Raw genomic sequence first — 15,908 nt, forward strand, 5'->3', positions numbered from 1 at the left:
CCTTCTTCCTTCCTCCAAGAAAAGGAGAAAGCATTTCTCCTTCTCCTTCTTCCTCCTCTTGGAAGCAATCAAGAATTGAATACTTAGAGAAATTCCAACCATCAAAAGGGATCTCTGCAAGGGAACTAACATCCCGGTGAGATCATGAACTTGATCGATTCAGATCTTCTTATGGATATTCGTAGAGGCCGGACACTTGTGCACCTTCAAGCGAACTCGATTTTCACGATCATCAGATAGCTGTGAAGATCTATCCGTTCAAAGGTAAAAATTTAATCTTTACAATTTTAATTGTAGATCTAAAATTAATCAAGTAATTATTTTTAATCTTTTTTTAGATTTCATAATTTTTTAAGTTAGAGAACTCAGAATTTTTTTGAAATCTACGTTCCTTAGGATGTTCATGTGATGAATGACTCCGCGCGTGTATTTCTGTCACAATACGTGCGGGGGTAACCCGACATAAGTTACATAGTCAATAAGATAAAATAACAAATTTGCCTTTAAAAAAAAACTAGGATATAGGAGAAAACTAATTATGGATTTAAAATTCTAATCCAAAACACTGAAGAGTCGCCTTAAAGCAGAAGGACTCTTCATGCAGAATTTTACTGATGTTTTTTCGAAGGGATGCCAAGCATTAGTGAGGCGCCAACCAACATCCAAGGGATGAAGTTAATCAGAAGGTGGCGCCCCATAGGGATAAAAATGTGAGAAGATAAGAGAAGAAAAGATAAGATAAAAGAGGAAGTTAAATGGATAAAATTTCTTTATCCAAATGGAATTTTCATCATTATCCATTTATAGCACTATCAAACCCAATCCAATTGGGTTCAAACCAAGCCAATTAGGTGTCAACTCTTGGTTAACCCAAACTAGAATATGATCTAACCAAAAGGCCAATTTAATTAGATCAATCGAAATCAAGAATCAAATTCGAATCCAATTCAAACTAGGAGCTAGAGTTTGCAACACGTGCTAGCATGTTCATTCTGCAAACATGATCTAAACTAATTAGATCCTCAATTAGTTTCCTTGTGTGTGACCTATTGGGTTTTATATCTAGCCAACAGTAGGTCCGGGTGCAAGTTGACCTGATTCGATTAGAACTCTTCTAATCAATTTAGGTCCAAACTGTGCAAACCTGAGCTAAACAATTAGAATTCTTTCTAATTGGTGATCGAATTAAATTCTTTAATTCGATCAAACCTACAAGACAAGATTGACGTCTAGCAATGTATCATGTCTACCCGAAAGATATAAAATTTGGTGAAAATACCAAATATACTCTTCAATGGCAAGTTACCGTGCAATTTAATCCTTCAATCAATCTGCATCCCGAATATATATATGAGTATGGATCTATGTTAAACTCAATTACATATTCATGTCTCTCTCAATCTTGTAATGATAATTCTAATAATGAAACATTAGAAACTCTTTCTAATTTTTATTCTGCTTTGATCAAAGACTTTCTGAATTATCATATGATTAGAGAAAGTAGGATGCGATATTCTCTTATTAGAAGTGATTGATTCTTTGTTGATCTACTCACAACCTTCATGCACAATCCACCATATCCAGAACACCCCTTACACGACTTTAGTCATGATTGAGTATGAACCAAAACATGGATTCATGTGCACAAGATACCATGGTGGTCTCAGGTTAAAAGATCAGTTATATAACTCCCATTAAGAGAATTATCTTTTGACATGTAAGTAAAACTCCATAAAATATTCTCTTGGCAGGTTAATTCAGTGAACTCATTCTCTAATAAGTACCTACATCATTGTATTAGTGTCTCCACATAAGTGATTGTGAGATCAATCACTCTCTCTATTGAGCATACAAAGGATGTGTCAGTCTTTCCGGTAACATTGATCTTCGACTCAATGTACCAACAACTAAGAATATTTTAGATTAGGGTTTTAGGTCTCACTTGCATGATCTCATCATAGCCCTAAAACCATTGCCCTTATCTATGGGGTTCATCATAAATATAAGATGCAACATATGATGAAATATAATACCTTTTTTATTTATAATAAAATGTCATGTACATGAGCTGGAAAATCAAAAGAAATCCTATCGCAATACAGATTGCAATTGGCTTGTAGGGCATTATTCTTTCCAAGTGAACATCTAGAATATTGGAATATGTTAAACCTGATAAAAAGATGAGCTCTCAATTAGCAGTCTTTTCATACCCATAAGAAGTAGGAAAAATTCTTGCTTGTTGTGAAAAATATTCTCATTTTTTTATGAAAAATCAAAAGTAATACTTAACGTTAATTTTGTGCAATAAGATGTGATTAGGAAACTAGGATAAAAGTACTTGTAATTAGAATTTAACTTATCAATGAAATTAAAGATTTAGGTTTTTTGCTTAACTGACTATAAAGATATGAGGAAACATTAAGAAGAAGGTACTAAACTGCAGAAGAAAATAGGATAAAAGTTTTCATTTTTTGGAATTTTTATTAATTTATTGTTAAAAAACTAATTCAACACATATTTTATAAAATATGTTATTATAATGTCATTATAGTGTAAGTTTTAATTACTATAATGCATAGCCTGGAAACCTTCTTTTGTCAATTTAGAAAACTGCCTTCAATCTTGTCTTTATAATTTATTATATTAAAATTATCAAAAATGGGTGCAACATCTTCTATGGGTATGACATTCCTCCATGCAAGGCTCTTTCACAAAACATCACAATGATTTATTCTTACCAACTCCAATCATCCTTTCTTCTTTTACTTCATTGAAATTTGTCAATTGTCCAATAACCATTCCTGTTTGTGTATTGTTTCTTGAGGTCTTCATATGCCCTGATTCTCAAAATCAAAAGCATCTGAGAAAATTATATCAAGAAAGTTCTATTAGTTTACCTTCCTCTCATCTTACAGTAGCATTGCAGCCGACCCGCAAAAAAATCTTCAAAATGTAACCACCATCATAAATATAATTAATAAAAATTATATTTTAGTTAAAATTAATAAAATATATTCACCCAAATTTTGTATTTGTCAGTGGGCAAGGCACTATTGCGTGCTACCTCAAAAGCCAAAAGAAACATTTAAAGAGTCATGACAAGCATTGCAGGAGTGTATACTGGCTTTCATGATCCCAAGAAGAAACTTTCGCAAAGAAATCTTCAAGCAAATAGAGTTTTTTTAATTATTAACCTTTTCTACTATAACGTCTATTTATATTTAACATCAATGATAATAATAATAATAATAATAATAATAATAATAATAATAATAATAATAATAATAATAGTAATAATAATAATATATTAATATTATTTTTATTTTTCTGTCACATCATCATCATTTATGATCTTTTCTGATGTTTACAAAGAATTATTTGCCACATCGCCAACAAAAAAAGGCCTGCATAAATTTTTTTTGCTTTAACTAATATTATTTCTTAAAATTACTAATCAAGTATTGTATATTAGAAATATGCTAAACACAGTTCTGAAATAATTATATTTTTTAGAGCATATAATTTGAACATTCAACGTTTGGTTACTTATTCATTAATAACTTTTTTTAGCTATTTATGCTATTTTATATGCATGAATATTTAATCATTTTCTTTTCCAAGTTCTATGTGGTGTTGGTGGTGGTACAATTTGCTTAACCCATAATTTTTTTTTTATATATAGTGAACTCAGGTTAGATGGCATAAAACAAAAAAAAATATGGCTGTTATGAGATTTATTTATTTATGTTACTCGTGCTAATCATCTTTTTCAATTTTTTTTGCCTATTATTCAATTTAATCCTTCCGGTTATTTTCTAGTGGCCCATTCAAGCTGTGGCCCGCGATCTCTGGGCGGACCGAGGCTTTTCTCAGCTCTAGATGCAAACCCTTGTTAACCCCTCAACAAGTTCTCCCACTCGCAACGCGAGCCTCACGTCTTTCGTTCCCCATGGGGGCTCTGCGGCTCCCATTCCTCGCCCTCCTCCTCTCCCCTTCCTCAGCCCTCCGATCCTCCTCCGCTTCCCTCCCCCTCCGCCTCCGTCCACCGGCCATTCGCAAGGTCTCCGCTTCCCTCTCCGGCGGCGCAAGCAGAGCTCTCTCCACCCAGAGCCTCGCGAATGAGGAGCCCACGCCGCCGTCCGCGGCCGACCGAAAGCCCTTTTCGAGCCAGGAGGGGTCGGTGACCCCTCGATCGGTGGACTTCAATGCGTGGTATCTTGATGTTATCGCCAGCGCGGAGCTCGCGGACTATGGCCCCGTCCGCGGCACCATGGTCATCCGCCCATATGGCTATGCCATCTGGGAATCCATCCAAGTGCTCTCCCTCTTCTTCTTAATATCCATACTTATTGATTGCTTGTATAAAAATTAGGTTTTGAAACGTGCTTTGGTTTTTCCAGGAATATCTGAATGCAAAGTTCAAGGAAACTGGACATAGCAACATGTACTTTCCTCAGGTGTGCCATTCTTTTTTTTATTACGATTTGATTTGCAGTACTTTACTATCCACGGATGTTTTGATTTTTTAAATAATATTGTGAGCTATTAATGGGTGTTGCTCCATATTCAAGAAAAGGTGTACAGCGTTGACAATTTACTTCGCGACAAGTTATATTCTGAAGCTTTTAATTGCATAACATCTTGGACTATAATCACTTTGATTTCAGAAACTTTGGAATCGAAGTACCAGGCCTCGGCTATGAAGGCTAGATTGTTGTAATTTGTTTATTGTGAAAAACTCACTTTTGGCAACTTTTGAAGTTGGGAAATGGATGCAAACATCTCCAAAAGATTTGATGGGGATATTCCTCAATGAACATAGAAATAACTTTTTTGAATAAATTAGAAATGATTCTTATCCTTCCTGAACAGAATCTTTTCTCTTATAACATCACAGTCAGATACTGAGAAAAATCTAAATATAGGAATTCAAGTGTGAGTTGAGAATGTTTTTGGGGCATAAATTTTATTGTTATGGCCTCCCTGGAAACCTGTTTTCTTGTGATTTTACATGTGATAAATGTTGTGCACATAGTTAATCAGTGAATTATATGTCTGACAAGGTTTAGGCATTGGTTAGGGAATCATCTAGAACTATTTAAGAAAAAAATACTTTGGCATGGTTGGGTCTAATATGCTCATTTTATTGCTCATTTGACTTCTATTTCATGTTTTCCATGCTGCAAGTTCCTTTTCTCTAATAAGTCAGGAAGTTTGCATAGAACTGCACTAGTATTTCTAACTTCTCTTGACGCTATCTTAACATTATTGAGTTGGATGCAAATCTATATGCATTATGGATTGGACAAAAGGTGATGCAGCATTATGCAGAATAATTTGTTTCTACAATTTAGGTAACTGGATGGAGGTAATATGAGAAAACACTGAATCAATAAGGTTATGCTAGAATGGCAAAGTAATGAGACCTCCTTGCCAGCTCAAACTTATAGAACTTTTCTGAAAACAGCTGTTAGGTATTTAAATCTCTCTAAGCACAAGAACAAGAAAATCAAGTCAAAGCTTGACATTATCAAGGAACGAAATGCTTTCTTGAACTGGAGTAACAGAGAGATACAATGATGCTATTATATGGTCAAGAAATGGGGAGGTGACAACTCCCATACTGAAACTTTTAGGGCTTAAAGAATATAATATCAAGAAATGGCGCCTTTCCCTTTCTAATGCAATCAGGATTTTTACCTCACAGCCCTACCTTAAATCTGTGGGTGCAGGTGCATGCATGTGCTTGTGCCGGTCTGGCTACTATTTATCCAGGACTGTTTCTGCTTAGCAATCACTTAGTCTTTCCAGAATGTAACAATTGACATGACTTTAAATGAAGAAGCAGATGGATGCCACACCAGATATTTTTCCATACTGAAGTTTTTTTGGCAATGTATTAAATAGTGATTATAGATGCAACTGTACAATGTCCCTGTATAGAGTGTTGCTCAAAAAGTTTAATATAATTGAAGAGTTCAAAAATTCCAAGATTTGACTTTTTTTTGGAGAAATTGACCAAGCATCTAGGTTCACATTTATCTTTTCTCATGAAATAGGTTTTATAACGGGCTATACACTTTAGCTTCCTAAATTTAGATTTTCAGTCAATTGTTAATTAACTACTAGGGCTATTTAGTCCATTATCTTCCAAAATGTAAGCAAAATAAACATATTTGAATTTTATATGGGCATTTTCTTCTAGAAAATCTTGGCCAAATATAATAGAATACTTCTATCTTTTTAGTACGTTTTATCACCCTTTTCTTCTTTGCACGAAGAGAGTGCACTTTGTTGGTATTTCCTCTTATTGTAAAAAGTCCACCCTGCCTTTCATATTTCACAACTTGGCAATATCTGCTATCATCATTTCTCTCTTCCCTTGGTTCGCTCTCTTCATCCTCGGAGACAGGCTTGCCCGTGGTCTGGTGGAACCCTACTATTTTATTACTACATTCAGACTGGAGTTGGTATAAGGTTTCAAATTGAAAAATATAAGACTACTCTCCCTTTATGCAACAAATGTTTGCCATCCTGATTCTTCACGTTGAAATTGTGTGATATTTCTTTTGCCTGATACTTTCATTGCTGCAGTTTATTCCATACTCATTTATAGAGAAGGAAGCGAGCCATGTTGAAGGTTTCAGTCCAGAATTAGCACTTGTGACCATTGGAGGAGGAAAGGAGCTTGAAGAAAAACTTGTGGTATTCTGCTTTTATTCATTATTAAACTGACATGCCTTTCTGCTGTCTTATCTTCACCTAGATTTCATTTTTAAAAGAGATTTGCATTATAAATGTCATATTAGTTACATATTCTATTAGTTACTGAAGGAACTTTGATTTTAATGTTGAATTTTTACTTACACTTTTGAGCGTATGGTAGGTACGACCAACAAGTGAGACCATTGTAAATCATATGTTTACTCAATGGATACAAAGTTATCGTGATCTTCCTCTTATGATTAATCAGGTTAAGGGCGATACCTGACTATTGTTTCTATATTTTTATATAGTAATTTAACATTTTGTATAAAATAGTATTTTATCTTTATAGTGGGCTAATGTCACAAGATGGGAAATGAGGACTAAGCCATTTGTGAGGACACTTGAGTTCCTGTGGCAGGAGGGTCATACGGCTCATGCAACTCTAGAGGAGGCAGAAAAGGAGGTCCGTGATTGTGACACTTTGTTACTTACACAACTTGAAGTTTTCTGGATTTTTGATTCTTCTTTTTTAATGTTTTTGTGCCACAGGCATTACAGATGATTGATGTCTACAAGAAATTTGCTTATGAGCAAGCAGCAATACCTGTTATTGCAGGTAGAAAATCAAGGGCTGAGACGTTTGCTGGTGCTACTCAGACCTATACAATTGAAGCTATGATGGGTGATAGAAAAGCTTTACAAGCTGGAACGAGTCACAATCTTGGCCAGAACTTTTCTCGTGCCTTTGCAACGCAGGTTATTTGTTCTTCAACCTTTACTTCCTATGCCTTTTGTGTTTTAAATAGGAAGTTTTGAATTTTCTGCCTTTCTAACAGATCAGAAATTGCTTAATCACAAAATTTTATTGCATATATCTGATTTCTTGATATACGTATGCTACTTGACCTTGTTTACTTGGATGAGATTTCGTTGTTAATGTCGAATATTTGTGTTGCTCTAGCTTGTTTTGTACCATTCTGACTCCATTTGTATTTGTGAACACTAGCATAACACTTGTTGCTTTTCCTGTAGACAAAGTTACTTTCCTAAGCTTCAAAATGGTGTTTCTTTGTATTTGCTTTACTACTTAAAATGCCTATATTAATCATTAGTCTCTTGTAATTTAATAGGTTAAATAACAATTACATTTTACCTAGTTGAGATTCCATTTTAATGCTATTCATCTCTTTTATGAAAGATTTTCACTTGTTTTTCTTATTATGATATCTCATAGTAATATTCTTTTTGAAGAAGATGAGAGAAGATTTAATGGAAAACTCTGCACTTTTGTCTTTTAGCTGACATGATTGTACATGTATAACAATTATATCATATAAAAGAAAAAAGATCATATGCAATCTTGAAATTTATGTAAAAGCATGGTGCAAGGTTGGTGGAACCGTCCTGAATTGTGAGGTTTCGGTTGATCCAAGCCGTACCGGTGGCCTCACCGGTACTGTTTTAGCAATGAAAATGAGACCTATTGCCGGAGCCGGAGGAGAAGAAGGAAAGAGAGCGAGCGGGGGAGGGAGAGAGAAGGAGAGGTTGGAATGCCGATAGAGGGTCGGCGGAGTCTGGCGGAGGGCGGCAGAGGAGGCGATAGGGGAGGCCGCAATCGGTTCTCCTGTTTTGAACGAAACAGGGGTCCGGTTGTGGCCTTGAAAAATTTTGCAATTTGAAAGTGAAATCGATAAATTGCTTGCTGACTTCACATAAAAATTGCAAAATTTTTTAAGGTTGCGGCTAGACCCTGTTTCATTCGAAATAGGAGAACTGACTGCGGCCTCGCTTTCCGCGGACTTTGCCGGCCACCGCCGGCCCTCCGCCGGCGTCCGCCACCCTCCTCTAGCCTCCCTTCCTCTTCTCTCTCTCTCTTTTCCTCTCTCTCACGGTACCATGCCTTCTGTCGGTATAGGCCCGGCACGTCCCATACCAAGTCTTGCCGCCGGAGAACTGGTATGTTGCCGGTACCGGTTCCTCGGCCCTTGGCATGGTGCCTCTGCTCGACTTGTTCTATATTGGATTGGGTGCATTTCTTTGTTGCATTTTGGTCATGAGGATTTTGGCTGTAAGTGGGAGAAATGATTATGTAATCTCGTTTGAGTGACAATTTTCACACTTTTACCTTTTCAATATTTCATTAAAGTATTTCCTTATGTAACTAAGAAGAGTGGACAAAATATTGCAAAACCATTTTGTTGGTTTACTTGGTTGTTGTTAAAAGGAAAAAAACTGAAAAGCAAGTTATTTTCATCTTTATACAATTGTTGAAAAAGTAGAAAGCAATAGAAAACATCCTTTTAAGAATTGAAAATATTTTTTATTAGATATTCTATGACTTATGAAAATGTTAAGTTGTTCATCATAGATTTAGAAGCACAAACTTAAATACCTCAAATATATAAGGGAACAAGTTTTAGCTATGCCTCTAGCAAAATTTGTTTGATTTATATATTGTGTTCTGTAAATTTGATAATATGGAGGCTAAATTTTGTAATGTTTAGAGTTACCATGGATTTTTGAACTCAGTTTTTATAACTTCATCTCCGACTTTTGCACTCGTAGATAAATGGTTATCAGTAGATATACAGATGAACTTAAAAGAAGAGGCATAAAAGAGTTAGTGTTGTCAATAGTTAGTGTTCTCCCAAGCCTGTAAGGATAGATTAATTTTGCAACATTGTTTGGGTGGATGGAGAAGGGTTTACAAACTTTGAATATCAGAAGTTGTCATCAAAAGAAGATGAATGTGAAGCAAAATGAGCAACGAAGTTAGAAGTAATGCTTGGAGGGGGAATTTAAAAGTAAATAATTTAAAGCATGTGGATACACTAAAATCTATGAGTTGAAATTTGCTCTTTAGTTGTAGCATGATGAAGGGGTTTTTGTGGTGATTTTGACCCAAGGGTATGGGACAAACGAGATGTTAAGAAAATCTAGTATGATACAATTTTTTCCTTCATGGGAAGTAGCTATTAGGGTAATATAAACCCTTAAATCTGAGTCAGTATTCAAACTGCTTGTTTGAACTTCATGAATTCTTCTTTGTTGATATTATGCCAATATATGCTAACTCGATCTCTTTCTTGCTAACCCAATCTCTTTCTTGTTAACCCAATCTCCTTCTTGTTAACCCAATCTCCTTTGCATAACTTCCATCTTTCCCTCATCTTTAATTAGTATTGAACTTTGGAAACACTTTGAAGCTCTTCTCCATCATACTGGGCCCTTCTCAAGTAGGGGTAATGTAGATGGACCGAGAGAGTAGTAATCCTTCAATGTCTCAAATAAGCTATTCTGCACCTTGGGACTGCGAATCATAAACTGTCATGCCATCTTGGTCACTAGATGCATCATCACTTGAGCTGCCGATATCTCTACCTTGGCTGGATGATCTGGTCTTTGAATTTGAGTGAACAGACTTCTTATCTCTCTCTAATGGATGTGCCTTTTCTTTTCTTGTTGGCCTGAGTAGTTGCCTTCTTTACTTGGATGTCCCTGGATGCTTGGCTCGGTTGGGATGATCGATTGAGCCCTCCACCTTGACTAGACCAGGTATTGTGATGTTAGCAACTCTCGATCAAATCGTTTGGAGGGTGTTTCCGACATGGAGCCACGTTATGATCAATCGTCCTCGCTCGATCTCGTTGATCTGTTGGAAGTGATCAATGCATGATCTTGCCCAAACTTATATAAATTGACATCAAATTTTCATAAAGAGTAGCATGCATACCTTTAATCATGTTGCTAATTTATATAACTTTTTGACAACTATTTTTTTTAATTTATAATCTAAAAATATATTTTTTAGTTTAAAATATTATAGAGTCGATGAAAAATTATTTGGTGGTATTGTGTAAATCGTCCATAGATCTATAATATATCATGAAATTATGCTAAAATAAAAAAAATTGGCATGACCTCTATTTACACCATATCCATACTAATATTTATGATATGAAGATCGATCAATAATAGGATGAAAAAAAGGCCATCTAGTATAGATAAGATAATAATAGATCTTCAAAAGAGACATCTTTTGTAGTCCGAGTAAGAAGTTCTAGAAGGTTGTCAGCCTTTGATCAAATACCAAGGTACAAATCGAGAACATAATTAGTAGGTTGAATTATTTGGCCAGTAGGCCGAAATACATGGCTAGTAGGCCGAAATACATGGCTGGTATGCCCAGTTATACTTGGTCAGCAAGTCGAAGTACTTGGATAATAGGATGAAATACATAGTTACTAGACCTATGACTACTAAAAGATGCCAACCTAGACCAAGTGTTAAAAAAGTCGGTCGAAATACCAAAATGTAGGCTAGTATACCAAGGTTGCAAGTCGATACGCCAAGGATGGAGGATGATATGCCAAGAGTGTAGGTCGGTATGGCAAGGGTGTAGGCTGATATGCTAAGGATGCAATCTGTACACCAAGGGTGCAGTCTGGTACATTAAGAATGTAGGCCAATATACCTATGGACCTAGGTGCAGGCTGATACGCGAAGGGTGCAGGCCGACACACCAAGGATGCATGTTGATATTCCAAGGGTGCTGCCCGATACTTCAAGGGTGCTGCCCGATACTCCAAGGGTGCTGCCCGATATGCCAAGGGTGCAAACGGATACGCAAAGGTTGTAGGCCGATATGCAAATGTTGCAGGCCGATACACCAAGGATGCAGGACTGATGGAGACATCGGAGCTGATCATCCACCCGTCTAGTCCACCATCTTATTTGCATTTTTATTTTATTTTATTTTTGGGCTTGTTTGCATTTTATTGTTGTAGGGCTTTATTTGTATTATTTTTGGCTTTATTGGGAATTATTTTTGTGTAAGGGGTTTTATGTTAATTGTTATTATTTGGGCCCTATATATAGGGGACTCTCTTCATGATTAGGGTTTAATGAAGTGATAAGAATTTCTTTCCCACGTCTTCCCTCTTCTCTCTTTTCCCCCCTCCTTCTCTTTCCCCCCTTCTTTCCTTCTTCTCCTTCTTCCTCCCTTCCTCTCTTCTTCTTCTCCTTTCTTCCTTCCCCTCTCCTATTTTCTCTGATCTATCACCACAGCATCCTTTTCGTCTCGGTGCTACATCAACTTGGTATCAGAGCTTCAGCTTTGCCCCCGCTGCCAAAGCCACGATCCAGTTCTTTTCTTTCCTCTCTCTCGGTCTTCATGCAAAGGAATAGAGAGGAAAACCCCTCATCTGTTGTCTAGAGGAGAAAGGCCCTTCATCGGTTTTCCCATTCCCGTCGCTGCACCCGCACCCACTGCCGCTTCCGCCCTACAGCGCCTGTCTGGAGCCGCACGAGAAGGGAAGAAGGGAAGAACCCCTGTTCCGCCGTCCCGTGTCTCCATCCACTCCCGAGCGCCCCGTCATCCCTCGTTGGCCGCCCCCTTTCCACCACGCTCTGCAACCAGCACCGCCGTCGTGCACCCTCGACCTTCGAGCACCTCTTCTGAGGACCTCCTCCACCGCATCCCGCTGCCGCTTCCCCTCTCTCTCACGAACCCAGAAAGGTTCGGCTAATCGGCTCCCATACGATGACTCCCTCCGCCGCACGCCGCACCGCTGTCGACTGCACCCAAGCCGTTGCCGCAACCCCCAAAAGCTCCACCGTGCCTGATATTCAGAGGATATCACTGCCCCGCGGGTACCCGTAACCGGCCGCCGCCCGTCGCTGCGAGCCCCGGAGTCGCCACCGCGATCTCCACCCCGCCTCGCAGCCACCGCCACGAAATCTAGCGCATCGCCAACGAATCTGTCAAAGATTGAAGACGACCAGCTTAACGGGTAAGATCCAAACCCGTTAACCCGCCATCCGTTAGACAGGATTTGTTCCGGGAAAAAAAACAGTGCACGTGAGTTGCACGTGCGGGTTGTACGAGTATCGGAGCGGGTTGCGCCCGAAAATCCGAACCCGATAACCCGAACCTGTAAAGGGTCAAAAAAAAAGAAGAAAAACAAGAAAAAAAAGAAAAAAAGGAAAAAAAAGGGAAGTACTTGTTTGTCTCCCTCCCCGCGACTGCCCTGCTCCTCCGCCGCCTCTGCCGTGCCGCCGAGCTCCCTCCGCATCGCGCCGTCTCCGCTTTGCCACCGCTGCCGCCGCCGTGCTTCACCTCCTTCGGCCGTCTCCTTCCCACGGTCGACTGCAGACGACCGGAGCCAACTGCCGCTGAGCCCCGATGAGCTCCACCGCCGAGCCCCGATGAGCTCCACCGCCAAGCCGCGCCGCCTCCATCCTGCGCTGCGTTGCCGAGAATCGCCACCTCGGCCTCCCCTACCGCCGCTGCTTCCCAGTTGCCACACCGAGCCACTGCCGATCGGTTCCTTGCTGCCGCCAAGTACCCCTTCACCGCTCCTATCTCCACCCGCACACCGCCAGCTAGACCCGAGGGGACCACCGCCTCTCTTCTCCGAGCCGTTGCCGCCATCCTCCGCTTACCCCCCCTCCTTTGGTGGTGGTGTTTTGTCAAATTTTCACTAGCGGTGCCATGAGGTGGCATGGGTTGGTGCCCGGGGCCGTGCTAGCCAAGGTAAAAGGGCATGGGTAGGAGGCATGCCTTGGCAAGGCACCATTGTGGGCATGGTGTTTAGACCATGTCGGTGGCGAGAAGGTTTGCTGCTGGAGCATGGCTTGAGGATTACACAAGCCATGTGTGACACTTATTGGTCTAGTCATTCGATGGTCCATATGTGGTGATGACTTTGGTAAGTTAGCTGCAAGGTGCGGCATAGACACGGACAGGAACAGATGCGGCTTGGACGAGAGGCATTGTCATTGGGCTGGGGCGTCGGTGCATGGCATGCATTGGAGGGGCATGTGTGTGCAGATATGGCTTGGGGCGCACATACCAGGCACAAATAGGTGTACAAACTAGGTATGCACGCGTTGATGCAACAAGCGTGCGTAGATGCAAAAAATACGGAAGCTAGGTGCGATGGTAATGAGGAAATGCTTGGTGGCAGACAAGATGATGGAAGAACTCAAAAAAGTTGCCAGTGACCGATTCTGTCATTGATGCGAAGCTTGGCCTGGTTGGAAAGAGATTCTATAAAGAATATGTACACCGAGAATAGATATCTATGTTAGCTAGCAGGGGTGGGACTTCACTCTCTCTCCGGACAATCTCACTTTTTTTAGGAAATATGGATCCTTAAAAGGACTTTATTCTATAATTGGATGAAGGACTGGTTAAGGTATGCCCATTGGTACCACGCGGTCGTCCTAGACAGACCTAGAACTTCAGGATCTGGGATGGAGAAAGAACTCCCCGTTAGATTGGTGCGCTCTCTCCAATTAGGAGAGGCTGAGAAGAAATCATATTAGATGCTATTCTCGTCCCATCAATCGGAGAGGGCAATTGCCTTAGATGAGCTTTGTATTTCTTTATATTTTTATATTTTTATCATAGCATTTCGTGACTTATTGGTAAATCTACTTTGATTCTCTATCAATCAATAATGTGAGACCATTAACATGGTTAAAGCTAAACTGTTTGAGTGTAGATGAAGCATGCCATGTCTTTCCAATCAGTTAAGGTGATTATTATTGCTTCAACCCACTTGGTGAAGTTGTCTGTAGTGGTGATGACAAAATGGTGACCATGACTAGAGGAAGAATTGGATGGTCGAAAGGGGGTGTGAGAGAAAGATGTTGAAGAGACATGAATGAAATTTCGGGAGTACCCAACGCTCAAAAGAGCAAAGCTTATTTTCCTTCCAGGGTAAAGCAACACATAGAAAAGGGCTTGCGCATCAAAAGTCCAGTTCCTTCGCGAACAAAGTTCAGAATCAAGGGTTCGTAGAATGGAGTGTACAATTGGGGAGCAGCCTCACTTTTTTGTAGGAGAGATAAAAATGTTGTTCTTCATGAAGTTCGAGACAAAGGAAAAAAGAAAAGTTTCTTTATAGTCTCTTCGTTTTGAGACATTATGGCTTTGGGTCTACCTCGGTAACAAAGAAGGAATCCATTAAAAAATGGGATCTGACACCATGATAAAATACTACCCTGATGATTAGACCGTGCCCTGAAATTTGATAAAAGAAAGGTGCATTAGCGGTTAATACATTGTAATTGGATAATTTAGTAGGAATATGATGGAACGAAAGACCAAGGAAAGGAATGAGAATGCAATAAAATGTAGGTGCTGCACCCAATACTGGTGGTTCTTTCAGTAAAGTTGACTGTCTTCCATGCGTAGCTGTGCGCAGCCGATGCGTTCTATTATTGCTGCATTAAAGCGTTGGGGAAGAAGTCTCGTTAGTCCAGCATTTTTGGATGTGAATCATCCCTATCGAAATTCCAGTTTCAAAATTCCGGCTTTCCTTTGCCAATCAAGCGGGGGACGTACTACTGATTGATTCCAGGTCAATTTGACCAGGGAATACTTATAATATAATAGAGCGGAAAGCAAGCAAAATAAATTCCAATGACTCGAGATCTGGATAGTGCATTAAGCCAAGTAGTAGAAATTGGACCTAAAGCAACGATGCTTGTTTGCCGACTCCTCTATTTATAGATTTTTATTCTATGATGGATGGAATAAGTAGCACCGACATTCTTTAAACCAAAGGCATCACTGTATAATATAAGTTACTTTTTGGAGTTATGAAGGTAGTCTTTTCCGCATCCATTGGATAGCTTGACAGAGGAACACAGAAATGTGTACCTACATGTATATCTATTCCTACTTGGTTGCTCCTGCAATAATAAAGAGAGGGGGGTGTATCATTCTACGAGACAAATTGATTAGCCATTTCCGTGCAGTCTCATGTTCAAGAAAGACATTGATTGGAGTAGAGTGCATCCAATCCAATGAAAAAAAAAATCTCGTGCAAGCACAATAATTGAAATTGAATTTAGTGATTGATATGGAGTCGAGCTAAAGTCGAGCAGAGTGGACCTGAAACACCCACCATCTTCTAATTCAGAACTTAATTTGAAAGCCATATTTCGACCCAAATGTTTTCGGGATGCCCCTAATAACCAACGAATGGCAAATGCTTTTCCTTATGTAAATCCTATTATCTTGATTTGGTTGTAGCTGCTATATGCATCCATGAATGAGAACATCTCATGTCCAGTTGTTGTGTCTATGAGCAATCCATGTTTGGCAAAGGGAAGTCATCTTTCAGACAAGCTTTATTTAGGTCTAAAAAATCAACACAGCAACAGATTTGCCTATTCTTCTTGACAGG

General features: G+C 39.2%; 1 protein-coding gene across 2 annotated transcripts in view; it reads left to right on the plus strand.

Moving 5' to 3' along the window:
* The first annotated feature begins 3,864 nt into the window (after positions 1-3,864).
* Positions 3,865-15,908, plus strand: part of OVA6 (Class II aaRS and biotin synthetases superfamily protein) — a 29,301-nt gene continuing 17,257 nt past the window's right edge. Inside the window, exons 1-6 of one of the 2 annotated variants that reach the window (XM_008777721.6) lie at positions 3,865-4,315; positions 4,401-4,457; positions 6,595-6,705; positions 6,887-6,973; positions 7,058-7,171; positions 7,258-7,464. In XM_008777721.6, the coding sequence (XP_008775943.4) occupies positions 3,950-4,315; positions 4,401-4,457; positions 6,595-6,705; positions 6,887-6,973; positions 7,058-7,171; positions 7,258-7,464 (942 nt within the window). In that variant the 5' untranslated portion in view covers positions 3,865-3,949. The remainder of the gene's footprint in view (positions 4,316-4,400; positions 4,458-6,594; positions 6,706-6,886; positions 6,974-7,057; positions 7,172-7,257; positions 7,465-15,908) is intronic. The other variant, XM_088721110.2, reaches the window with a different exon arrangement.

This window comes from Phoenix dactylifera, chromosome 1 (assembly GCF_051530095.1).
Source record: "Phoenix dactylifera cultivar Ajwa chromosome 1, Ajwa_hap1_PhDact_Kaust_v1.1, whole genome shotgun sequence".
NCBI classification, from domain to species: domain Eukaryota; kingdom Viridiplantae; phylum Streptophyta; class Magnoliopsida; order Arecales; family Arecaceae; genus Phoenix; species Phoenix dactylifera.